At 41.9% G+C, this 27,774-nt stretch overlaps 1 protein-coding gene across 3 annotated transcripts; it reads left to right on the top strand.

Annotated features, from left to right (window-relative positions):
- Positions 1–1,164: 1,164 nt before the first annotated feature.
- On the top strand, positions 1,165–26,929 carry LOC133621010 (adhesion G protein-coupled receptor B1-like). Of its 3 annotated transcripts, none has more exons than XM_072915561.1 (31): positions 1,165–1,746; positions 2,290–2,439; positions 2,509–2,607; positions 2,681–2,845; positions 2,928–3,092; positions 3,720–3,884; positions 3,992–4,156; positions 4,234–4,335; positions 4,413–4,519; positions 4,606–4,800; positions 6,247–6,315; positions 8,664–8,772; positions 8,994–9,137; positions 9,240–9,309; positions 10,581–10,683; positions 11,045–11,088; positions 16,104–16,230; positions 19,102–19,205; positions 19,288–19,390; positions 20,821–20,971; positions 21,089–21,158; positions 22,006–22,072; positions 22,158–22,243; positions 22,459–22,630; positions 22,715–22,810; positions 22,898–22,937; positions 23,024–23,640; positions 23,897–23,932; positions 24,225–24,329; positions 24,566–24,616; positions 24,831–26,929. In XM_072915561.1, the coding sequence occupies exons 1-31, from the start codon at positions 1,257–1,259 to the stop codon at positions 25,029–25,031; spliced, it is 4,368 nt and encodes a 1,455-aa protein (XP_072771662.1). In that variant the 5' UTR covers positions 1,165–1,256; the 3' UTR covers positions 25,032–26,929. The 3 variants fall into 3 exon arrangements, with proteins under 3 accessions (XP_072771662.1, XP_072771663.1, XP_072771664.1); XM_072915562.1 differs by having other exon boundaries at positions 22,901–22,937; XM_072915563.1 differs by lacking the exon at positions 24,566–24,616.
- Positions 26,930–27,774: the final 845 nt, after the last annotated feature.

The following is a 27,774-nucleotide window of genomic DNA, read 5'->3' on the forward strand; positions in this document are numbered from 1 at the left end:
CTCCCTATTGGTTTTTCTGAAGATGACAAAAATGGTCAGGCGGAAGAGAAAAGGGATGAATAAGGTCAAAAAGAAAAGTGAGCGATTGCATGGACGACAGCTGGACCTCCTTTCTTTTCGCCACGTGCTTCATATGATGCACATTCAAAGAGCTTCCGGTTGTTGGGAGGCGAGCGAGAGAGAGAGAGAGAGAGAGAGAGAGAGCGGGAGAGAGAAAGAGAGAGAGACCAAGCAGATGCTTTTCACAGAGTGGAGAACATAATTATGGGCATGCAGCCTGAAAAGTGCAGGTGCAACGAGAAAGGTGAATTGTGCCAAATGGTTTAGGACGATTAACCCTCTTGCCCTGGTTGGTCCCTCTCGCTGACACAAACAAATGAATAACAAAACAGAAGGCAAGAAAAAAGAAGAAGTGAGCGACGTTGCTGAGCAACCGCGTAGACTTGAACGTGACTCTGTGCTCCTTTGGCAGACTGAGGTGACCGCGACCTGCATGAAGCACTGTTTTCCCAGATCACTTTGGTTGCATGCATTGCTTTAGTAGGTTTTAACCACATTGGTTCAAATCAAATTTTGTTCAAACGTTATCACACAAGCAAGGCATCAAATCAGATACGGCTCTGGACTAATCGTTTCTCGTTTACTGCACAAGAAGAGGCGTGTACTGTGCGAAATATCTGCGGTTGCTAGTGGCGATGCTTGGATGGACGTCAGACTGACGCAGATGATTCATAGTTCAGCCGAGCGTGTGGGAGGAAAGACTAAGAGGCTGCTGATACCAGCCTTCTGTGAAGGGCTGTAATTGCAGTTTCATGGCAATTATCTCCCAGAGAAGCGCGGTCAGTTTGGGTTTATTCAATAAACCCTACTGATACTGATCAGATGCAAATCTCTGCAGGTGTGAACATCAGGTCTAATTCATTTGCATATGAACTTTGAGATGGAAGGTAATAATCAAACCAGACTGTTTTGCATCTCATTCCCTGTCCCTCTGCAGCCTCCCTCGTCGCAGATCGCCTGAGGGATACAAGGTTGACCCAATGACGTCGTCGGTTCCTTTCGGGCCCTCCGTGGCTCTCCCCCTGCTCTTCTTCTTCACTTTGACCTCCTGCACGCCTTCTGGTCCGGCCTCTGCCACCTGCGCCACCCTGGAACAAAGCCGCTTCTTCGGCGTGTTCTCCTCGGCGACCACGCTGCCCTCGACGCCGTGCTCCTGGACCCTGCAGAACCCCGACCCGCGCCGTTACACCGTCTACATGAAGATCACCAAGCCGACCGACTCCTGCACGCCGAAGCAGATCAGAACCTTCCAGTTCGACTCCTTCATCGAGACGTCGCGCACCTACCTGGGCATGGAGAGCTACGACGAGGTGGTCCGGCTGTGCGACGCCTCCACGACCGTCACCTACCTCGAATCCAGCAAGCAGTTCCTGCAGATCCGCAAGGTTGCCCCAACTAACGGCCTGGAGCTTCTGCGAGGCGAGAATGACGTCAGCGAGTTCAAAGCCGAGTTTCTAGTGGTGGGAAAGAGGAACCCCAGTATGCCTGCCTGCCAGATGCTCTGCCAGTGGCTGGAGAAGTGCCTGTCCAGTAGCACCCACGAGTACCCCTGCGGAATCATGAACACACCTTGCCAGTGCTGGGAGGCGCCGAAAAGGAAACCAGGGAGCTGCTACCGGGGTGGCGTCTACGTCGAGAAGTGCCTTCCAGTGCCAAGGGACAACGGACGTAATGTTGAGATCATCAGTAAGTATGAGATACTTAGTAAAGATCTTCAAGTTATGAAACGTTCTAGAAACAATGTTCTTTGGGGTGTCCTGACCTTTGAGTTTATCGATGCCAATAATCAAGTCTGCAGAACACAGGCTCAGGCAGGGAATGTGCACTCTGCCGCCACAGAGTAATGAGCAGCGAATCAAAAGGTGTTAGAGAAACCGCCGTAATTGGATGAACTGCCCCAGGTGCACGCATGGCCGCCTCTCTGTTGTGTCTCTAGATAAGTTTGTTTGAGGGTTCGGGCATGCATGTCGGAGAAAAGGCGGAGGGGGAGCACAAAGACCTCACAGTCAGCTTGTGCAAGTCGAAGCGCGGCACTTGTCGTTGGCATAGCAACACTGCCTCTGCGGCAGGTTCACACCCAGCGGTTAGAAGTCAGACAAGCAAAATGTCCTCAATACTTCCAAGTTTGTAGATTCTATCTCAAATAGAGGCATAGCAATGTTGTTTACCGCACTTTATGAAACTTAACTTCCTCGGTGATGACCTAATCTTAATATGGTTGTGCTGCAGAAGGCTGGGCTGGTTGGAGTCGCTGGTCAGCATGCAGCCAGGAATGCGGGGGTGGCGTCCAGCTGCGCACTCGTACCTGCCAGCCCGATGGCGCCGTATGTGAGGGCACCGTTGAAGAAGGGCGGCCATGCAACCCACAATCCTGCATAGGTAATTTCAATCCGTCATTTTATCATAATTTCTTGGAATTTCTGTGCACTAAACCTGGAATGACTGCAGGTAAAGAGCGCAACAAGAGCCAGGGTTTGAGGGCCATTGTTGGTCTGAGGAGAGATCATGTGGATGATTCCAGCCTCGGAGTCGTTGCAACCCAAACCGGTAAGATGATTTGGTTTAAATTCACTTTTCTAAATACAAAAGTTTGACCTCATGACTTTTGTCCTGCTCACAGGAAACGCTAAGACCGACGAGTGGTCCCCCTGGACTGGGTGTTCAGTGACTTGCGGAGAGGGCTGGCAAGGCCGCACTCGCGTCTGCGCCACTTCCTCCTTCACCACCCAGTGCACCGGGCCCCTGCGTGAGAACAGGCCCTGCAACAATACCGCCGTCTGCCCAGGTGACTTCCATCGTTCCCTCCTCCGGCGACAAGCCGAGGTGTTGACACGTGCAAAAACATGACATCTATTTGACTCGTGCAGTTGACGGCGCTTGGGATGAATGGACCCCCTGGAGCCTGTGTTCATCTACATGCGGTCGTGGTTATCGTGACCGCTCCCGCACGTGCAAGCTGCCCCAGAACGGAGGCCAGCCTTGCAACGGCCCTTCAAGACAGAACAAGCTCTGCAACATTGCTGTGTGCCCTGGTGAGTTACATGAGTTTCGTACTGTATTCACGCCAATTAAAGCACTTATTTGGAACGTCAACTCGTAGTCATTGATATTATGTGACTCCATTTAGGTAAAGTGGAGGTATTTTTATTTTTTTATTGTATTTTTTTGATGTATTTACAGACAGCCATAGTTTTGTATTTTTTCATCATTGTTTATTTTGTTGATATCAGAGTCCGTTCTGCAAAAAGGTCATCCCCAGAAGCACACAGCTTATGGACCCGCAGTTAAAATATACATCATTAATACAATATACAAAATACAATAAAATATATTTCAAAATCTACCCACCAAAATACCCATTTACAATTTCATTTATAAATTAAAAAAAAAAAGAAATCTTTAAATCTACCAAATCAGTCTCAATATCCTATTATTCAAATTTGATTAAAAGGTTGCGTCTTGAAGATCTGCGATAAGGTACCTGCACACTATAGTCATATCGAAAACAAAGTTTTGTCAAAAACTCATTTTGGAATCATACTAATTCTCTCAATTAACTTAAATTCGTGTAAAAACTATTAATTTTGTAATAGATGCCATGTATGCTGTTTGATTTTCAATGCAAAGCCACAACTGACTGCTTCTCTGCTTCCCTCTAGTGGACGGACACTGGAACGACTGGTCGGCATGGAGCCCATGCTCTGCCTCCTGCTCCAACGGTACCATGCAGAGAACAAGAGAATGCAATGGCCCATCCTACGGGGGCTCCGAGTGCCACGGCAGCTGGAAAGAGAACATCAACTGCTTTCTGAAAGAGTGTCCAGGTTAAAAAAAATACACAAATAAATACATATTCTCCTATTGTAGAGCTTTACAGTGGTCTACTGGAAAATATACAAGATCTCACGGTGTCGCTGCTGTCTGTGTTTAGTCGACGGACGCTGGCATGCGTGGACCTCCTGGGGAAGCTGCAGCAAGACCTGCGGCGGCGGCATCCAGCAGAGGCAAAGAGTTTGCGAAGGTCCTTTTTTCGGCGGGGAGCCTTGCCCCGGCGAAAGAGGAGAGCAGAAGCGCTGCAACGAGAAGAGATGTCCCGGTTCGTTTGTGCAAATGCGTTGAAATTCACTCAAATGACAATTTGGTGCTCATGCTTATATTGCTGCAACCCTCTAGAGCCCCATGAGATTTGTCCTGAGCAGAACGCTGGGGATGTTGTGTGGAAGAAGACCCCTGCCGGTGACATGGCTGCTGTATCCTGTCCGGCGGATGCTGCAGGTACAGTGACAGCAGAGGTCTGAGTAGAGAAAATGAATGGATGGATCGTCCCTTACCATATCTTCTCTCATACGTAGGTCTGATTCTTCGACGCTGCAGTCTCAATGCTGTCGGTCTCGCCACCTGGGAGAGCCCTACTTACATCAAATGTGTCTCCAAGAACTACGACAACATTCAGATCATGGTGAGGTCCCCACAAAGTTTAACACCGACATTTTAAACGTCTGGTGTGTGGTTTAACCCACATGAACTCCTCTCTCGTATATATAGTCGAAGGACTACAGCTCCAAAGCCCGGGTGGCGCAAAGCGTGGATGGCGTCGCCGAGGTGATTTCACGTCTGAGGTTTATAACCGACGAAGGCGCCACGTACAGCGGGGACCTGTTGGCCGTCATGGAAATCCTGAAGAACACCAGCGAGATGTACAAGTCCAACGGGCTGAGGCTGAGCAACGCAGACGTCGAGGTAAACCAGAGTTGGAAAAAAATCCACTTTTGAAAGACAGTATTGAGGTGCCACAATTTAAATGTAATAAACGGGGGTCAGTTCAGTGAGACACGATTTATCCAGAAGTGACAATGAAGTTCAAGCTGGAGGTATTACATGCCCAAACGTTATGCCTCCAAGGGCCAAAGTGAAAATGTGCCAATAGTCCAAACAGCAATTTTTTTCCCATGCATCAGCACCACAAGTGAGGAATTGAGCCTCATACAGCCACATATAAATATAAGGTAGTAGAGACTGTTGCACAATTCAACTCTGCATATTTTATGTGCATTTTCAACCTAAAAACATTCAAAAAGGTATTTTTTTGGCAGATTTTTCGCCATTTCCAGGTGTTTTTCCGTACACCAGCTCGTCCTATATATGTCATCCAACCACTTTGAAACTTTACCCAGACAGTTTAGACATACGGAGGATGTTAACATTTTTAAGCGTTTAGGTTTTTGTTATAAGACGTGCTTTACCGTAGAGAAATTCAAACGAGTTAGCCTATGTGAAAACAGAAATCTATACATTTTCATAGCAAAAATTGGTGACTGAGCTGCCGTAGAATCTGTGTGCATTTTTTATTACAGTGCATTACTGAAAGCAGCTTTCGTAGCAGAACCTCTCCGGGTTCTGTAACAGCTTCTTCCCTCAGGCCGTAAAACTCTTGAACGCATCATAATAATCCCCTCAACCCCCCTCCCAAAACGGATTAACTCGCTGGAAAATAAAGACAATATAACATACATCCATAAACGTGGATGCATATGCAAAAGTGCAATATATTTATCTGTACAGTAATCTATTTATTTATATCTGCACCTTATTGCTCTTTTATCCTGCACTACAACGGGCTAATGCAACAAAATGTTGTTCTTATCTGTACTGTAAAGTTCAAATTTGAATGACAATAAAAGGAAGTTTAAGTCTCTAAGTCTCTAAATTGACGAACAGTACCACTCTTTTTTTTTTACCTTAAAACTCTGCAGCTACTTTTTTACCATGCCATCAATAATTGTGCAGATTGTCCTGATTTAGCACCCCTTGAAGTTAAAGTTAAAGTACCAATGATTGTCACACACACACAGTAGGTGTGGTGAAATTTGTCCTCTGCATTTGACCCATCCCCTTGTCCACCCCCTGGGAGGTGAGGGGAGCAGTGGGCAGCAGCGGTGCCACGCCCGGGAATCATTTTTGGTGATTTAACCCCCAATTCCAACCCTTGATGCTGAGTGCCAAGCAGGGAGGTAATGGGTCCCATTTTTATAGTCTTTGGCATGACTCGGCCAGGGTTTGAACTCACAACCTACCGATCTCAGGGCGAACACTCTAACCACGAGGCCACTGAGTAGCCTAGTTGAAGCTGTATTTGGTAATCTCTTACAACTGTGCCTTGTTTTTTTTCTCTCTCTCTCTTTGCAGAACTATGTCCAGACCATCAGTAACTTGCTGAAGGAAGAACATCACGACAAATGGGAAGAGGCACAGCTGGTACGTGTGAGGAGGAGAATGTAAAAGTCTCACATTTTCACAACACTTTTGGAGTGAAAAGGCGCTAGAACTAATTAGAGGACTTCCAATCAAGTGCATCACTGCGACGCTTATGAGATATGCACATAACTAAGTTGGTCTTTTTTTAATTGCTCGAGTTAAATGTGCAAAAACTGATGACACACAGCAAACACTTCAAGGTGAGCTTGAGATGCGAGATTGACTCAGGGAAAAGCACAACGCCTACCCGGCAATCTGTGTGTCTCCGCGCCATCCCACAAAGCCTTGTCAGCCGAGAGGGGACACAGACGGCACAACACATCACATTGAGAGAGAGAGAAAAAAACGTGCACACACACCTAGCGCCCACGTTGCACCGGTTATGCGTCAGAGAGACGCAAGCAAGAACAGCCCTCCCCTCTGCTGAGAGGAAATACTGTAGAAACACCAGTGTGACTCAACCGCCTGTCCATATATGGCTCTAAGGAAGTTTGCAGGTTGCTTAGCAGCAAGCTGGGCTTTCACTGCAGTCAGAACAGAACATCTCGACAAGATTTTTTTTAATCATGACTAAAAGTCTTACCGAAGATGTACGTGTTGCATGTGCAAACACGCATGTGACTTTATTTTATTTTATTCAATATTATCAACTTAAGGAAACATCTCCACTGCATCAATGCTAGTTTCTTCAGCCAAGCCTCTGGATCAGTGGTTCTCCGAACTTCTTTCACCAAGTACCACCTCAGAAAACACTTGGCCCTCCAAGCACCACTGCAAGGGCCAGCATTGAAATAAGGTAGCATAGTATGTCTAAGTATTTATCAAAAACAAGGCAGAGGTTTTATTTAAGAAGTGTATTTGATATTTGTGGCCACTGTACAATACACACAGTTTGAACAGTAACACTAGTACTTAAATAATTAATCAAATATGTGGCGTACCACTAGATGGAGCCCACGTACCACAGTTTAAGAAATCACTGCTCTAGAGCAGGGGTGTCTAACTCGTTTTCATTGAGGGGCCACATTGCAGAGGACTGAATATAAATGTATTGGGATTCATCTCATGATATTAGTTCACAATTGCCTATGCATTTGATAATTATATTTTTTTACATACACTGTAAAAATTAATCTGGTTTTGCAATAAATATCTGACAGTTCATTCACCACAATTTCACCATAAAACGTATGGTGGTTTTTACAGCATATTACTGTAAATGTAAAACCATACAAGAGTGTTTTGCAGTAAAATTCTGAAAAACTGAGCTGGCAGTTTTTTACCGAAAAATATATTGTCATTTTTACAGTGTACAATTTAATGGATTACTAAGTCAAGCAGATATTTATGATTAATGTTATTTTAACTTTTTTTTTTTTTTTCAAGTTTGGAGTATATTTGTTGCATTATTAGATAATATTAAAGTTTGAAATATATGCAATTGCATGCACTACAATTATTTTTTCTGTAGAAATGACAATAACAAAATACATTAGATAAGAAATATTATTTCAGAGATTTGGCGGGCTTTATTAAATGATGCGACGGCCCAGAACTGGCCCCGGGCCTTGAGTTTGACACCTCTGCCCTAGAGGTTGTGATGTCCCATAATTTATGCGACTGGGTTAGCTGTACTATATTCACTTGTAATTTTTTTGTGCAAATGTTTTTGTCTCTCCTAGAGATATAGTGTAGTCTTTAATCAGCCCACAAGGGGGCGTGGTAAACCATGTTACTGCTGCTAGTTAGACTGTGACATCCTAAGGTGCCCAGCAATTAAATGTACAGTAGTACCTCAATTTAGGAAATTAAATCATTTTGTGACGTAGCTCTTTACTCAAAACAATTGCATATCAAATCAGCGTCTCCCAATGAAATACATTTAAATCGCTTTATTTGGTGCTTTCTAAAAAGCCTTTAAAAAGAAAAGCTGACTTATGCATAAAAAATATTGTATAAAAACAAAAGATTAGAATGTACTACGAACGACTACAGTAGCTCTATGAAGTAATGTATCAATAATGTACTGGATTTTCCTTGGAGACTTGACTTCTGGGTTATCTCCAGCTGATTTGCCCTCAAACAAACAATCAGCAGCTTTCCTATACTTTCATGGATAAATGTCTGCCGTTTAGATATTTTACCATTCTTGGCTGGAATTAGATTCATTCTGTGTTCAGTTTAATTTGCCAAATTGTCATCATTTGGCATATACTTAGAAAATAAAACGAATTCACTATTATTGCTTTTGTTCAGATAGCTGAGCAAAGGATTACTTTTAGCATCTTTTTTTTTCACTCAAGAGTTTTCAGTCGTAAGAACACTTGTTTCTCCTTGTCTTCATACAGATGGGCGCCAACGTTAGGGAGTTCTTCCGTCTTGTTGAGGACTCAGTGGATATGATCGGCATGCAAATGAGCGGTTTCCAGGACATTTATGAAGTCACCGAGAATTTAGGTAAGCCTTGTTTTTTGCGTTTTTTTTTTTTTTTACCAGGTGTGATTTGACCTAAAAGCACATCCATCTTGAAATGCATCAAACGTAACAGATGTGATTTTTAGAACGGTAAACCTCTCACTGTGGTTCACTCCGTGTCCCATGTACCAAAAACATGTGCCAGTTTTCATTATTGATAATCACGTGTTCCAAAATCGTTTGTTTGTTTGTTTGTTTGACAGTGCTGAGCATCCACAAGAGGCCGACCACGACAAACACCAACTTCACCTTCCCCGCTAAAGGCTGGAGGGGCATGTTGGACTGGGTCAGGACCTCGGAGGAGAAGATTACTGTTTTGAGAGATGCTCTAGCCATTGAGCATACTGGTAAGATGTATTTATTTATCTATTTTTCTATTTATTTTCAGATGAACCAAAGTGCATTGGTAATTTTTGAGTTGGTTCAAGCAACTGTTTTCTTCATTTCAGATGGCAAGGATGCATTTGTGACTGGCATCGTCCTCTACAGAAACCTCACTTCTTTTCTCTCCTTCCAAAGGTACATTTTTAGTCTACTTTATACCTGCATTATCTTTTCCATCCTTATCCTTTCCATCCTTTGTAACTGTGCTACTGTGTGCAACAATTTCCCTTGTTGCACACAAGTCTAAGTCTAAGTACAATACATTATATAATTTCTCTCATGTCATACTTTGTTTGGCCACCAGATGGGGTCCACTCCAATACTACTGCAAAACAGACAAAAGCATGATTAAACCTACAAAAACTGAAAATGGGTAGAGAATGTGGATATTTAAAGCTATATTTGTGTCACGGTCATCCAGATCATAATTAATGTAATCATATTTGAGACAAACATTACTGTTAAAAGTGCATGTTACTTTTTTTTTCCTGAAAATGGATATTTCCAAACAAGTCCCACAAAGTTAGAAGCATGTATTGATTAAATTAAAAAGGGATACCGCATGGGGTGTATTATTTGCCCCTAAATGTTCTAAATCACATGTGTTGACACAACATTTAATGTTGCCCACGAAAGTGTGGAAATAATGTGCACACTTCATCTTTCTTGCTAAATGTTTTCGTTGTTTCCATTTTGACAGAAAAACAGGAAATTCCATATGTTTTAGACTTTGATACCACCTGCTCATGCAACAAATATTCAATGGTGTAAAACTTTGGGCACCTCGCCATTCGATTCCCATTCTTGGGGTGAGGATTTGATTCATAATCGATTGTCGGTTCAAACTGATTTTTGCAATGTATTATTTGGTATAATAATATAACACCTTAACAAAACAGCTTGCAGGTTACAAAACCTCTTTTTGGTTGCTGATGTATGACACATTCGTGCACCAAGTAAGCATAGAGATGGCCTAAAAAATTTTATTTTTTTAAAATAATTTGTCAAAAAAAATAAGCAAATAAATTAGATTTTTTTAAGATTATTAATGAATTTAATATCGAGATGAATAAGAATCGCGATTCAGATTTTTTTTAGCACCCCTAGTTATTATATACCGTATTATAGTTTGTAAAAATAACAATAAATACTTAAATACGATTTCAAAGCAAGTTATCCATCAATTTGTACGTACAAATATCTAATAACCAAATGCAAAAAAAAAAAACTTTAAAAAAATTCTGCAATAATATGAGGCGATTATACTTTCATATTCTTACATTCACTGTTACAAGCGGCCCTCTGAGGGCAGCCGTGACTGCGATGTGGCCCTCCATGAAAACATTTTCGATTTAGAGTCTAAATCATTCATTCCACACTAATTATATCCATTTGTATTCCCACAGCAACAGCACCTTGCTCAATTCCAAAGTGGTCACGGTGATCGTCAAGCCCACCCCTGCACTCGTCTCCTCTCCTGTTGAGATCGAGTTCCCTCACCTCCACAATGTAAGTCCACCCACAGTCACCCAAACCCGTGCGGCCTTACGAAAGAAATACCAGCCTCCCCTCCGGGGTGTTTGCTCGTCGCCACACGCGGGGCTTGACATTTTCCTGACATTTGCGGCGAAACTGTGACATTTGCCAATCATTTTGAGACCTGCGATTATCACAGCCTAACCAGCTGGTCAGTCGGCGATGAGAAACACCCAGGAACTGGAGCAGTAATGAGCTCTTTTTAAATGTGGCGAAAAGCAGATGGATGTCGGCGAGGTGTTGCGTCTCACATGTTTATACATCATTCCAATCTACACGCTTTGTATGCAGAGATTCCTCACAATGTTGTCTCCCATCTGTGTCTCCTTTTTAGGGCACCATGAATGAGACATGCCTCTCTTGGGATGAGAGTGAAACGTAAGTGTTGACTTTTGTTGCTTAGCTTTTTCCGTTCATGTTTCTCTCATGAGAAAGGCTATGTCACCTTTTTTTTATCATCCTGCATCCAACACTGAATAGAACATTCATTTGCCATGGGACTCAACCAGAGGGGGGAGTGGAAAGGTTCCATCCCCTTTTTTTCATGACAGCTGACAGCTAGCACATGTTGACCCATCTTTCCCAGCTAGAGCACCTCTGACATACTTACTGTATGTATGGCAGACACTTGTGTGGGTTTTTTTATTACATTATCAGCTGAAGGGAGGGTTGAAAAGACTATAGGATCATAGATGTATTTGGCAGTGTGAGTTATTAAAGAAAATGGTGCAAATAACATAAGACAGGTGAGGGTTTTCCTTTGATCTTTCTCTTGGTTTGGTTCCTGGGTGACTAATAGTTACATATATTAAAAAATGTGTCTGGTGTTGCGTTTGGACCAGTTGTTCCTCCCAGGGAATTCAAGTCACAAGTCGCTCCCAAGCTCTTTACGACACTTAAAGCCGAGTAGAAAAACCACCAGAGACAGAATAGGTATTTTGTAATATATTTGCAAAGCTTTGCATATACATTGAGACCAGTCCAGCATAGAACATTCAATCGCGCCGCCAAGATGGTCTGCCCCCCCCCGAAAAACCCTCTCCCCTCTTAAGTCTCTCTCTCTCCCACCCTCGCAGTCATGTCCCTCCAGCCAAAACACATGCCCATTATCTCTCTTTCTTACATTCCTCACTCAAGGTTAAGCACACAGTTTTTGCAGACAACCAAAAGACCACAATTGGAAGAAAAACACTAGCTCTTTTGTAATATGATTATGAAATAAAAGAAGTAACACTTAAATTCAGATATATGTAAACATCTGCCTCCGACACTGGGTATATCTGATTTTTAGGAACACTAATACAAATCCTCACAATAGTGTCTGATTGAATGCTAAAAACGGAAAAAAACTGAATGGAATGTTAGTTTTTTACTGAATGAGACACTCAGAATGTACATGAAAATAAAGAATGTGGGATTTACAATATTCAATCCAATCCACTTTATTTATATAGCACATTTAAACAACAAGAATGTTTCCAAAGTGCTGCGCATCCATGTTAAAAACAATATTAAAAACAATATTAAAAACAATATTAAAAACAATATTATGCTCCACCAATGACTGAATAAAAACAAAAAAATAGATTAACTATGAACGATAAAACACTGAAAATTGACAACATATGAACGCCACAACCCCTCTCGATCGACATATTTTACAATCAAGTGAGCAACAAAAATGCAATAAACGCAGCGAAATATGAACGCAAAGGGTAAAAAAAAAAAAACACCTAGTGAAGTGAATTACATTTATATAGCGCTTTTTCTCAAGTGACTCAAAGTGCTTTACATTGTGAAACCCAATATATAAGTTACATTTAAACCAGTGTGGGTGGCACTGGGAGCAAGTGGGTAAAGTGTCTTGCCCAAGGACACAACCGCAGTGACTAGGATGGCGGAAGCAGGGATCAAACCTGCAACCCTCAAGTTGCTGACACGGCCGCTCTACCAACCGAGCTATACCGCACCTACAATCTGATATATCACTAAGTTTTAGAACTTTCTTGTGAAAAATCTCTTTCCGCGTCTGTCCCTGACACCCGCTCTGGAAACACTCCGTGGAAACGCTCGTCTGAGCTGCTGTGACTTAGATGACCATAGTGACTATAGTATATCATGCAAATGCGCAGATTCCAACCATTGCAATACTTTGTATAGTTCAAGACTCACGGTAATTTGAAAACATCACTGCACATCATAATGGCAGCTACAGTTTCCATCTTAAAGATCTAAAAAAATTATTCAGGAATGGTTGGGCGGGCCAGATTAATGTATTTCATTTTGGAATTAGGCTGTGACATAACCAAAGGTGGACAAAGTAGGGACGGCGTGGCGCAGTGGGAGAGTAGCCGTGCGCAACCCGAGGGTCCCTGGTTCAATCCCCACCTAGTACCAACCTCGTCATGTCCGTTGTGTCCTGAGCAAGACACTTCACCCTTGCTCCTGATGGGTGCTGGTTAGCGCCTTGCATGGCAGCTCCCTCCATCAGTGTGTGAATGTGTGTGTGAATGGGTAAAATGTGGAAGTAGTGTCAAAGCGCTTTGAGTACCTTGAAGGTAGAAAAGCGCTATACAAGTACAAGTACAACCCATACTTCCTGCATGCACTGTAACAGTGTGCAGAAACAGCCTATTAATCCCACACAATAGGAAAGATGTATTTATTCTAATTCCTAAACTCAGTCCATAACCAAACTGAATTTCAAGTGCAACATTTTCTGCACTTCGGAAGGGAGCGCAACGCTCTTGTCGGATGTGCTTCATTTGTGACAGCGGATGTGATCATTGGGAAGACGGAGACCGTGCAAATTGGTCAGTGCCTGTGTGCAGAGGTGCACATGTGGAGCAGGAAGGGCTCCATTAGCTCCTCAAATGAAGTTCAACAAGTCGTACAAGGTGCTGCAGGGTTTTGTGAAAATAAGAGACACACTTTTGACAACACAGCACATATTTAAGCTTCCCATTTAGCTGCATGAGAGTCTGAATATTGCAAACACCTCTCAGTGGTGCACTGCAGTTGTATATAATGTAGAGCTATTACACGTCACTGTCAGGTAAAAACTCAAACCTACTGGGAAAGAATAAATTGGATTTTGATGCCAACAACGCATCTTAAATTACTACTTAGTCGTGACATGACAGTACCCCCCCACCCCCTCCCCTGTTCTGAAATGTTTATATAGATATGTTTACAGTATATGTGTACATTTGTGTCATGTTTGCAAGCCATCACTGATTGGTTCTCAATACATTTTGCAAGTTTTCAATAGATTTTGCATTTTTGTGATTGTGATTGGGTGTTTATTTTGATCTTTAAAACGGTAAGGTGAGGCACTTCTGCAAATGTTGGTATCACTCCGATACCAAGTAAATGCAGGACCAGTATTGCCAATACTGACTGATGCTTGTTAAATGATTTTTTTTTATTTTTGCCTTTAATTTGTTGGCTGTCATTAGAGCAGAATATAAAATATGAAAATACGGCAACATCAGCAATGTAACAAAATGAACAACAAAATTTAAAAAAATATGCAATAGTTTAAAATAACGAAACAAGTGAAAAAACTTATGTTGGCTCTCAGTCAAATCGTTTTTGGCTGTTTTGAAATTTAAATTAAATTTAAAATAACTTTGGATGGATGGATAAAAAAAAAAAAATCAATCTCATCGCGTTATAATTAATCGGTAGAAAATGGATGGATGGATGGATCGATTCACCCCCACCCATACTGGCCAGGTATTGGTAGTAAAATCTTAAGAGCCCAGAAAACGATGTGCTCCTCTCTGCACTGATCCGTAGGGGGCAGCACGTCTAAAAATGCAAATTAATGAAAGACAGGGCTCTCCATGTGAAATTGTACGCAAACATACCCGTAGCTCATTCCTGCTCTGTGGCTAATAAGAATATAATGGCAAAATTTCCCTGTACAGTGTAATTGTCCCCCTTGGCGCATAGCATTAGTGCGATATAGTCCTGTAACCCAGCAGGCACGAGACATTGAAACAACGTTGAAAAAGTGTTAAATTAGGTCCTGACGTTGAGCAACTCAAACCTAACGTTGGAACAACATGCTTTTTGACAATGGGTATGTTGGGTGCTGACGTTGATCTGACCATTGGAATTTGGTCATTTCCCAACCAACAACGTGGATCCAACGTTGTCTCAATTTATTAATACAACTATTTTGCAACGTTGTTTCAATGTCAGTTTTAAAGAACATGCACAGTACAGGCCAAAAGTTTGGACGCACCTTCTCGTTTTCTTTATTTTCATGACTATTTACATTGTAGATTGCCACTGAAGGCATCAAAACCATGAATGAACACATGTGGAGTTATGTACTTAACAAAAAATAGGTGAAATAACTGAAAACGTGTTTTTATATTCTAGTTTCTTCAAAATAGCCACCCTTTGCTTTGATTACTGCTGAAAGTAAAGTTAAAGTACCACTGATAGTCTCACACACACACTAGGTGTGGTGGAATTAGCATCAAGGGTTGGAATTGGGGGTTAAATCACCAAAAATGATTCCCGGGCGCGGCACCGCTGCTGCCCACTGCTCCCCTTACCTCCCAGGGGGTGAACAAGGGGATGGGTCGAATGCAGAGGACACATTTCTTCACACCTTAGTGTGTGTGTGACAATCATTGGTACTTTAAAGTACTCTCTGCATTTGACCCATCCCCTTGTTCCACCCACTGGGAGGTGAGGGGAGCAGTGAGCAGCAGCGGTGGCCGCGCTCGGGAACCATTTTGGGGACTTAAGCCCCATTTGCAACCCTTGATGCTGAGTTGCTTTGCACACTCTTGGCATTCTCTCGACGAGCTTCAAGAGGTATAGTCACCTGAAATGGTTTTCACTTCGCAGGTGTCATAGTTTTGATGCCTTCAGTGACTATCTACAAGGTAAATAGTCGTGAAAATAAAGAAAACGCATAGGCCTGTACTGTACGTACAATCAACGTTGTATGGATGTCTGGGGAAGACAGTGTTACACTCCTTGTCGGAGATCTTTTAGGAAAGTTAGCAAATGTACGTTTTGATTATGGTAAATGTGTTATCGTTTCAAATACGTAATGGGGGGGCTCGAAATAAAATGATACTTGCAGCACAGGATGTACTATTATTTAAACACGTCTATGATTAAAGTAATTGACACATCGTTAGACTATTATTACTAATTATTACATATGCATTACCGCATATACATTTTCTTGGCTTGTGGCAGATTTGGTGTTAAATAATTAAATAATAATATAAAGGTAGAGGTTGGTGAAAAATATTTCATATGTGAATTATTTTTGGGGGGAAATCAAGGACGCATTTTTAATGAGAGTCGTCAGACCTCCTCTTCTAACCGGTGGGCTGCTTTTGTTCTCCTCCCCTGTGCAGATCCTCCCTGCTTGGATCTTGGTCTGCTCGGAGCTGCAGAGCCGTCCCCGTTCATTCATTCAGGACCAAATGCGTGTGTGACAGCGTCTCCACCTTCGCCATTTTAGCGCACACCAACTTCGATTCGGTAAGTCCTTGAAATCTGCTCATGCAAAAATCTTTTTTATATATATATGTATATATATATGTATATTGTTGTCGTGCGATGTGCGCGAATGCGATGCAGTGTTGTTGTCCGGGTTTGGACTCATTTGCATACACTTCGTGCGGGGGGGGGGGGGGGGTGGGGGGACAAATAATCGGGAAATGTGTTTTTTAGTCGCATATTCATGCGTTAAATCGATTCAAAGGCGCGAAAGCATCGCGTTTGCCGTCGTACAATCATGGCGTGTATATACTCAGAATCAGTCGACAGCTAATTATGTTCGGTTATCATAAAAAAAAAAAATATATATATATATATATATTTGGAGGTTCTTTTTATTGGTGTGTTTTAAAGCCGTAACGTTGGAGGAACCTTAAACGCGCACAAAAAAATAAAAATAAAAAAATAAAAAAAACCGGTAGACTGTGTTGCCCCAGAAGCTGAGCGAGCCAGTTGCCGTGGCAACGGCTTCTGCAGCGCAAACGCGGCCTGTGGGATTTTTCATAACTGAGAAGATGTGGGGGTGGTGGGGGGGTTGAGGGGAAAAAATAAAGAAATAAAAAAACACAGCAAACCCTTATTCCTTGAACTGTCTGACCGCAAAACAATATTTATTTGCATTTTAATTCATTTGCTCATCATGTTTGGCCTCGGTGTTGACCCCATTGTGATCTGATCCAAAGCTTTTCTCGATTTTTAACTGCAAAAAATACCATTCTTTTCTAATCTCCCATCATGATTATCAGCATCCCCGTGCCCTCTTGTCATCCTTTTTCTTCTGCCAATTTTCTTCCATCCCCGTTGTTCGCCCTTCAACGTGATCTGTTGACATTTTCAATGACATCACATCATGAGAATATCAGCATGAGGAAGATGAAGGGGGGGAGGGGGGAAAGATAGACTTTTGATGTCGTCTCATTTCAAAGTCTTAATGATACTGCGATATAGTATAGCAGAAACTACCAGACTTTCTCTTTCATTTTTGGGTCAAAATTCCAGGCCCAGACAGACTGAATCGCCCTTGTCTGTACCTTCCTCGGGATTTGATAAAAATTTAAAAAAAAAGCTGGCTCAAAAAACACAGCACGCCGCTCCACTATATGTTTGCTTCAGGTGTATTGCACGAAATTAGAGGTCAAATTCTAAGAGACGATACTGACAAATGTGTTAGAAACATTCAAGAATTCAGGGGCTACGTTGATACATTAAAGATACTAAAACTATTACAATGTAGCTCAATCAGTTCTCAAAACGATCTGAACAAAACAACCACAACTTGTATCATAGGTACACAACATTGTGTACTGTCATATCTATTACAGTTCTCACACTTTTTCCACCAAGCACCACCTCAGAAAACACTTGGCTCTCCAAGTACCATTAAAGTACAGTAGCCTAGTAGGCCTAATTATTCATTAAAAACGAGGCAGATGGTTTTATTTAACACGTATATGTCATATTTTTGATTACTGTAACATTACACTCAGTTTTTGAACAGTAACACTGTGTTTGAATCTTTTTTTTAGTGATTTTTTTGGCCCACGTGCCACTAGTGGTACCCGAACCACACTGCCTCTTGAGATATTTAGTTTATTCCTATTATTATTCTTGACTAATAATATTGTTATTCCACCAACTAAAATCTTCAGCGCTCTCGAAAAATTACCATCTCTTACACATACTTTCATCATGACTGGACCATTTGCAGGGGTGTCAAACTCTTTTTCATTGAGGGCCACATTGCTCACAGGGCCTCTTGTAATGGTAAACTTACATGAATGTTAATGTATAATCACCTGAAGTCATGATATAATTACACAATTGCCAATGCATTTGATTATAATATGTGTTAATGTACACATTGACAGATAACTTGCTTTAAAATCATACGTTGAGTCACAGTGCGACAATCAGATGTTTAAGTATTTATTGGTATTTTAACAAAAAAAAAAATGTTTGGAATATAGTATATGTTGCATTAACAGATGGTCAGAATACATGGATTTTTCCGTCAAAATAAAAATAACGAATCCATTTAAGAAGAAAAATGAAGGTGCTTTATTGATGCAAGTACAGGATTTTGCGGACTACACATAATTATATCAGATCAGATCATCATGACTGGACCATTTGTCGGCCATGTTGGTTTTTAGGTCCCATTTTTGGGGGGGGGGGGGGGGGGGGGGGGGGATTTGTGCTGTTTCCCATGTCTTTCTTAGCTTTTTGTGTAATGCAGGACGTATTTATCTGCAGAATGCCACATTTTAGACACCACTTTGTTAAAAGCAACAAGAACGAGGCCTAAGTAACATATGTTCGCTCTTCTGTTAGCAACACATTAACGTTTTTCTTTGTGCATTTATGGAAAGACTCCTTTGTCGGGGTCAATAATGTCAAATAATGCATTATTTAGCTGCTTCAGGAGTGTCGTTTTGAGGTAAAACGAGTCGATAGAGCAGCGTCTCCATCCCTTTGTTTCTCCTTGTGACGGTATATGAAACACGGGACTGTCAACGCCACCGGCAGCGGCGGGCGCTAAGCGGCTGTCAGATATGAGAAGGGCAGGTTGTGACAGATTAATGCACCGATGATAATGATCCACCTGTTCACCCCCGCAGGGTTGAACGCATAACACACACGAAAAGGGGGGGGGGAATGACAAGTGCAGGTTGTCCGTTGTATCTGAGCAACCTCCTCTTAGAGCAGAGATGGAGTAGTGACCAAATGACATAGTCACCTTGAGGTGCGCCATTCAAGCGGTGCCTTCAGGGACCGGTTTGCTGTTGCAGATGCATATTTCGGATTCGCTAAGCTCACTAAGGGTATGTTTTTTTGGTTGCCTCATCTCTGTAGATCATGGACAAGGCACTTCTCCCATCCGTGACGCTCATAGTTGGCTGTGGGGTCTCCTCCCTCACCCTGCTGCTCCTCATCATCATCTACGTCTCCGTGTGGAAGTAAGTCAAACCCTAAAGCTTCTTGGTTCTCTTGCGTCTGCAGCCAGACTAATGCTCGGCCTCTTCTTCTATCTAACCCCAGGTATATCCGCTCTGAGCGCTCTGTTATCCTCATCAACTTCTGCCTGTCTATTATTTGCTCCAACGCCCTCATTCTCGTGGGACAAACTCAGGCTCGCAATAAGGTAAGAGCTCTTCTCGATTCTTGCTTGATGTTTCCAGTTTTAAAAAACCCTACTGCTACCAATAACAACTAGGTTAGGGCGATGCTGCAAATTTTGGTTTCAATACCAGTATTGCCAATACCGGTACTATTTACTAGAGTTTGGAATGTTTGGGCGCATCACGATTCGATACGATTCCGATTCTTGGGGTGATAATTCGATCCATAATCGATTCCCGATGCAACTCGATTCTTGCAAAGTTTTATTTGGTATAGTAATTATAATTTTTACAGATTACGAAAAGCTCCTTTGGTTCCTGACGTAAGACGTTTATGTGTGCAGCGAGTAAGCATGAATATGGGCTAAAAACATTTAAAAAATAATAATAAAAATAATATGTCAAATTTTGAGAAATACGAATCGATTTAGAATCAGAATAAATAAGAATCGGGATTTGGATGTGAATTGATTTTTTTTTCTCCTATATTTACTTGAATATTTTCAAGGTTATTGAAGAATTTTGCTTTAAATCATTGATTATATATGGGCGGCCCAGTTTTGCACGAAGAAGCGCATGTAAATTGTTTATTTTATATGACATTTTACTGGAAACAAATTTGGAGCCCCTTCCTGCTGTGGCACTGATAAGAATATCTGAATCTGAAAATAATTTCCATCAAAGACCGCACACTGAAAAGTCAAAGCATGAAGGGGGGGGGGGACAACTTTTGTGTCAGCTTTGGTCATAGGTGTCAAAAAGTATCAATATATCAATAATATCAACATTTCCTCATTTTTTTTCCACTACATTGTGTGTTGCAAATGGCCCCTCGGCCCCCCTTTGTTTTAGGTGAACAGAAAAAGGTATTTGTGAACAGTAACAATATGTAAATACAAAACTAGTGCTGTCAAATTAGTTAGTTTTTTTTAATCAGATTAATCACACTTTTAGATGTAGATAAATAGTGATTAATCACAGTGAATGACTTGCTTTCATAATTTGAATTAACCAAAAAAAATATTATTTTGACACAAATGTCAGAATGTCATACATAAACATTTTTTAAAATGTTTTACTTTAATGTACATTATCTATTTGCGCAAAACCTTGTAACAGTTTCATCTAAAGTCCTCTCGGAGTTCATTTTGAAGCAAAATTAAAAGGTGTGGTAACCGTCCAAGATAAAGGAGCACGTGCACTCAGAATTAACCTGCAACTATACACGATTAATACAATCATTTTTTTGTGATTAATCACATGAGTTAACTTGGTTTTTTTGACAGCCCTAAACAAAATATATCCACAATATTAAACCACTATTCCCTTCTAGTACATTACAAATTATGATCGGATCTTATTGAGATCGACGCAAAAAGTCCTACAGGAATTTTGTGATGGACTTTGTGGACGGTGGATTAAGAACCGTGCCTGTTTGGCATCCCCCCCCCAGGTGGTGTGCACGCTGGTAGCCGCTTTCCTGCACTTCTTCTTCCTCTCCTCCTTCTGCTGGGTGCTGACAGAAGCTTGGCAGTCGTACATGGCTGTCACTGGTCGTCTGCGCAACCGCATCATCCGCAAGCGCTTCTTATGCTTGGGTTGGGGTAAGACCGCCGATCTTTTCACTTCACTTCCTCTTGCGTCACCCTTTCTTAGCGTTTGTTTGCCCTTTCAGTCTCTAACCTCTCTCTCTCCTCTTGGCGCATTGTTTCTCCTTACAGGCTTGCCTGCATTAGTGGTGGCTGTGTCTGTGGGCTTCACAAAAGCCAAGGGATATGGCACCGTCAACTAGTAAGTACAGTCTGCCTACTGCTTCTTAGTTCGGAAAATGCAAACACAAACAAAGTCTGGAGCTGGGGTCCGAGATCAAATTGTGTTGACTTTTACGTGTTAAAGTTCACTTTCTGTGTGAAAGTATAAGGTGTAGAAAAACTTACATATCAATTGTAAAAAAAAAAAAAAATTAAAAAGCACATTTAGATCTGGGGCCCAACTTTTCCATTTGAGAGGGTCCACTTAAATTTTAACATTAAATTAGTAATCTTGCTTTTGATTTGAATCATTTTCAATAATTATATCTAACCTAATTGACAAGTTCGTCGAAAGATATGAAACCTTGTTTATTCAACACATACACCTTAGGCTTAGGTCAGGCTGATTAGAAAAATAAGTACTTAAACAAATATACTGCATTAGAAGGGACTCATGAAGAACCGACAAATAATACATTTGCATACAATTTTGTTGTTGCTAAAATAAATAAACTAAATTAATAATACATATGTTTCCTAAGTAAACTGTCAATCAAATTAAAGTGCAAGTGAAAATACAGCTTCACCACTTTAGTCATAATTTTTGCGCTTAAGAAACTTTAGCTACAGACTTCTTCTGTTTGTTTGTTTGTTTGTTTGGTATTTTGTACAATGGATTAATGTGATGCGATTAATTGCCTGAGTTAACTCATACAATTTGAAAGCCCTAAAAAAAAATGTTTTTTCAAAACCCCCCAAAATTTATATGAAGAGGTTAAAATATGTTTCATATTGTTGGAAAAATTGTGCGATATATTGTGTTTCATTTTGCAATAATATGCTTTTAAGATCAAGCAATAAATCATGACCTCCTCTTTTCATTATAGCTGCTGGCTGTCTCTCGAGGGCGGACTCCTCTACTCCTTTGTTGGCCCCGCCGCCGCCGTTGTTTTGGTTCGTACCTGATCTGACTCCCATACAGATCCACATTACGACATGCATTTTATCCTGACCGTGTGGGGTTTTTTTTTCCAACCAGGTGAATATGGTCATTGGTATTCTGGTCTTCAATAAGCTGGTATCCAAGGACGGCATCACCGACGTGAAGCTGAAGGAGAGAGCTGGGTAGGTCCTATTGATCTTCTACTTGCAACAGGGGGTTGTGCTTATCGCCCACATCAGCACCATTACGCTGTATCGATCGTGTGTTCTGATGTCAAGGTTCTCAAACAAATAACCGGAGGATGACATTATATGTCTGTGAAGGGATAGTAGAATGACTTGAGTGTGTCCGTATGGAAAGAAGGAAAGAGACTCATTATTCGATTTCCTCCTAACAGGGCGTCACTGTGGAGCTCCTGCGTGGTTCTTCCTCTACTGGCCCTCACATGGATGTCTGCCGTACTCGCCATGACAGACCGCCGTTCCGCCCTCTTCCAGATCCTCTTTGCTGTATTCGACTCCCTAGAAGGTTTCATCATCGTCATGGTCCACTGCATACTGCGTCGAGAGGTAAGACGAACACACTTGTTTTGATTAGTTGCGGTTCACCGAGCCGTGGTTTTATATGCAATTTCCTCAATAATCCGCATTCAGGTTCAAGAAGCTGTTAAGTGCAGGGTAGTTGACCGCAAGGACGACGGCAATGGAGACTCTGGCAGCTCTCATCACAATGGCCACAACCAGCTGACGGTATATTTATTCTCCTTATTGACTGTTAATGTCTTGAGTGCCTTCTGCGTTTTCGATGGATGATTGATGAATTTGTTTCCTTTTCAGCAGTCTGATAATGAAAAGGACGGAGATTCATGCAGACAAGGTAAACAGAAAACTTTTACAAATGTTTCCATTTGCGTTTTATTACGTAAGCCAGGCTTCAATACTATTCTGCTTTCTTGTTTAAAGGAATGAGCAGCTCTTCAGAGGAGAAGATGTCCCCTCCTCAAATGCCTCTTCCCATGGGCCCCAACTTCCACACTCTGCCGTCCAACAAGAGCCACATGCAGGCCGTTCCGGAGTATTCCAGCCACACGCTCACACTGAAGAGAGAGAAGAGCCGTCTGACGGGTGGGGTCGACCCGTCTTGTGGGAAGCCCGTGTACGTCTGCGAGGGGGAGCTATTCCAGCAGCTGGATGCGGATCTCGCCTTGGTCCAAGCGGAGGGCGGAGTCTCCACCGGCGGCGGTTACATGCTCATGCCCAACACGACGTCCACCCTCAGGTCCAAGCCAAAAGACGACGGGACAAAATACAACATCAGCGTGGAACAACTGCCCCAGGCGAGACTCATGCACCTGAGCGGACCCTTTGCCGAGCCGCAAACCGCCTTCGGGATCAAGCCCATCCCCCCCGACCAGATCAGCGTGTCTTACTCCGAGAGGGACTCGCCCATCCAGAACATCCACAATATGTCCAGCGAGTCTCACATCACCCACAGCAGCCTGGAAAACACCTTTGAGTCCATGAATTCCATGATGTCCAAAAGCGAGACCATCTCCACATTGTCCATGAGCTCTTTGGAGGTGAGACTCGATTAATTAGAACATATTGGTACCTCATGATACGAGTTGAATTGGATTCCGTACCTCAAAAAACTGGTTACCTGAATTTCTTCGTAACCTCAAGCATAACACTTAATCGAGAGACAGCTCGGATCCTAAAAAACTTGTACGATGGGGAAATCGTATCCCGAGGTACCACTGTAATTCAAAAATATATATATTTTGTATTCCTTTGTTGTGTTTATTCAACCTTCTTTAATGTGCCTTCATTTTGCAGAGACAAAAGTCCCGGTATGCTGAGCTTGACTTTGAGGTAAATATCAATCAGATATTGTTTAAACCAGGAGTGTCCAAACTTCGTTCATGGCGCGGCGCCTATTCATCATTTCTTATTTAGCCAAAAAAACATGACTTAAAGACAATTTGTTTCTGTATTTTTTGTTTTTGCTGTTGTTTTTTGGCCTAAGTCCATTGTTACAATTAGCCACGGGCCTCTAATTGCCACTTTTTGGACCCCCACCTGGTTTAAACCATTGGCATCTTTATCATCACAATTCCCAATTTAAGGAATGTATGTTAATTGTTTCCATTCATGTCTCCTGCAGAAAATAATGCACACAAAGAAGCGCCACCAGAATATGTTCCAGGACCTGAACAGGAAGTTACACCATGCAGATAAGGACAGAGAGTCACCTGCCTCTGACAGCAAGGTAAACACATGATCTGATGCGTATACCCGTTATCCATCATCACAGAGAAAGTAAATTCATACATTAGAAATTGGGACAAAACAATCAGGAGACACACAGCAGAGGCAATTGCTGTTGATTAGTTTGATAGAGGAAAATGATGGTGGAAAAAAAAATGACCCTAAAAATGTGTATTGAGTTATGGTTAACATGAGGTCATTTGAATAAGGATGCATTTTCTTCCTTGCTTCCTACAGTCAGTGAGATGGAGCGTATCATCAGCAGGAAGTGACAAAACGAACCACAGCGTGAGTGTTTATGTAATATATATAACCTCACAATCGCAAATTTACGGCCCTGTAGACATGGCACACCATCAGATAGTACCCTTGCCTCAAAGTGGAATAATGTCCTCCATTGACCATACCACCTCATTGGACAATCACCCCTCCGACTGATGAAATATTTCTCACAGAGGCCGAGTGACACCAGTGCTAAAGTGTTACGCCTTTACCCCAACAGGACAAACAGCAGGCTCCTCTGGAGAGGCCTTGGGAAGCGGTGCGGGGACTACCACAGCAGTCTCCTCCCGCGTGGGTCCGCAAAGACTTGGAGCCTCTGGCCGCGTCGCCACTGGAGTTGCACGCCGTGGAATGGGAGAAGACGAGCACCCCCATCCCTCTGGTGGGGCAGGACATCATTGACCTGCAGACCGAGGTCTGAAGCAGTTGGAGTCGACGCAAGCAAAAGCCGCCTTATTTTACCTCGGTTCCCTTTCGGGCTTCAGTACGGGCTCCTGTGTGCGTACCATACAGCGGAGCCAGAACGTCAGGACGTGAGACTGTGGGCCGGAGAATCTATTGTCTTCAAACCCCTCAGCATCAGCGGCAAGGTGGCGGAGTGGAAGATAGAGTGGTTGATTGTTTCCTCTCTGAGTGGACTTAAAGCACCTCTTGTTAGAGTGCTCGGACGGTCAAAGGGCTGGCGAAATGATTTTGCGGTCCATGTAGGCCAGCCCGCGGTTCCTTTATTGCACACTGGCAACCTGGGCAGACATGTCTGTGCTTCTTTCTTGCGAGACGGCTTCTTTTAGCGGGAGGAATAACGCAGAACTCTTGACTGCTGCTCCTCTTCCAGTCTACGTCCCTTCCACTTGAAAAGCAAACTGTTTCACACTCGCAGTGTGTCATTTTTTTTCGATCTTTTCTGATGGCTTCCACGCCTGGAACTATTGTTAAAGATCAGACTTTATGCAGGCTTGTTGACAGCATTCGTCACTCATACTGTACCACCATCGTTATTATCAATGATTATTTCAGCATTATCACCATTGTTGCCATAACATGTGTTTTTGGTAACACTTTAGTATGGGGAACATATTCTAAGTAACAAAGACTTCATTTAGAGTTATTTGGTTAAGGGTTGGGGTTGGGGTTAGTTGTATAATAAGGTCATGCAGAACAAGGCATTAATAAGTACTTAATAATCACTAATTAAGAGCCAATATGTTACTAATTTGCATGTTAATAAGCAACTAATTAATGGTGAATATGTTCCCCATACTAAAGTGTTACCGTTTTTTTTACTTTAAATTAGGGATGAGCATAATAATGAAGCAATTGTTAGAACTAACAATGGGGCATTGAGGTAAACATATGGGAAACGCTGGTATCAAAACAGGAGTTCAGGACATTCAGAGAATGGCCCATCCCTATTTTATATTTTAAGTTACCTTATATGACTGTCAATATGTTTTATTTGGCCTACAGTGGGAAATGCACATCTCCACTATGTTGGTGACACAGTATGCACTGCAAAGGGACAAACAAACTGAGTAGGGACGAAGGCGGTTTGTTGTTTTCCTGCTTTTTCCTGCATTTGCTCGGACGCCAAAGCACCAGCACCACAATACAGACTCTTGACGCGGAGCAGTGCACTGTGGGAATCGCCGGTCCAACCCTTGCAGGAACTATTTGGACTTTGGACTGAGGCTCCTGGCACTGATGTGCCAGCGCAGTCAGTTTCAGGCTGTTAAGCCTTCAACACATTTGTGTTTTTAGACCATCAGTGTAACACAGTGCAATATGATGGGCGCTTGATGCTCAAGCAAGACTGATATTAGGATTTACACATTCTTTTCTTACCGATGATTCAAATCTTTTATACCATCTTCTTCACATTTACAGAGCATATAGGCGCTTTATGAGAATATATTGTATAACAAATCTGTATTAGTAATTCAAGGAATTTATTGACTAGAGATTTGTTAGACTCCAGAAAAACTCCATATTTGGAGGTGTCTGTGACAGGTAGATAATTGTACTTCTATAAAGCAAACACTGTATACAATGAATGAATGAATATATTTCTCAAATTTGCTTCAGGTTACTTGTTATTACTCTCCACTGTGTCGCGATGAGTAATGGAACCTAATGTCTTCTGTGAGAGTGTGTTTTTTAATACCTCGTCAGTAATTACCTGCCAATGTGTTAGTCCAATTCATACCTCAAAGGACATGTATTCAATAATCATTTGTATTATATTTGTTTACCCCCCTCCCTTAAATGTACAGTTTTCACAGCACAAAATGAATGTGATTCATTTCTAATAAAAAAAACAAATCTATACATTACTGAAGGAGGTGTGTCACGTGATTTACAGTGTCATTCCACAGAATTTGGTGTCATTTGCCTGCTTGTAACTACAAAACCCAAAAGCAGTGAAGTTGGCACGTTGTGTAAATCGTAAATAAAAACAGAATACAATGATTTGCAAATCCTTTTCAACCTATATTCAATTGAATAGACCGCAAAGACAAGATACTTAACATTTGAACTGGAAAAGTTTGTTTTTTGAAAATATTAGCTCATTTGGAATTTGATGCCATGTTTAAAAAAAGCTGGCACAAGTGGCAAAAAAGACAGAAAAAGTTGAGGAATGCTCATCAAACACGTATTTGGAACATCCCACGGGTGAACAGGCTAATTGGGAACAGGTGGGTGCCATGATTGGGTATAAAAGCAGCTTCCGTGAAATGCTCAGTCATTCACAAACAAGGATAGGGCCAGGGTCACCACTTTGTGAACAAATGCGAGAGCAAATTGTTCAAGAACAACATTTCTCAACCAGCTATTGCAAGGAATTTAGGGATTTCACCATCCACGGTCCGTAATATCATCAAAAGGTTCAGAGACTCTGGAGAAATCACTGCACGTAAGCAGCAAGGCTGAAAACCAACATTGAATGCCCGTGACTTTCGATCCCTCAGGGGGTACTGCATCAAAAACCGACATCAGTTTGTAAAGGATATCACCACATGGGCTCGGGAATACTTCAGAAAACCATTATTCAACCATAACCAGCTTTTGCAAATCATTTTAATCTGTTTTTATTTACGGTTTACACAACATGCCAACTTCACTGGTTTTGGGTTTTGTATTTAAAAAAAAAAAGTTTTCAACTAAAA

Source organism: Nerophis lumbriciformis, linkage group LG21 (genome assembly GCF_033978685.3).
Source record: "Nerophis lumbriciformis linkage group LG21, RoL_Nlum_v2.1, whole genome shotgun sequence".
In the NCBI taxonomy this organism is placed as follows: Eukaryota; Metazoa; Chordata; class Actinopteri; order Syngnathiformes; family Syngnathidae; genus Nerophis; species Nerophis lumbriciformis.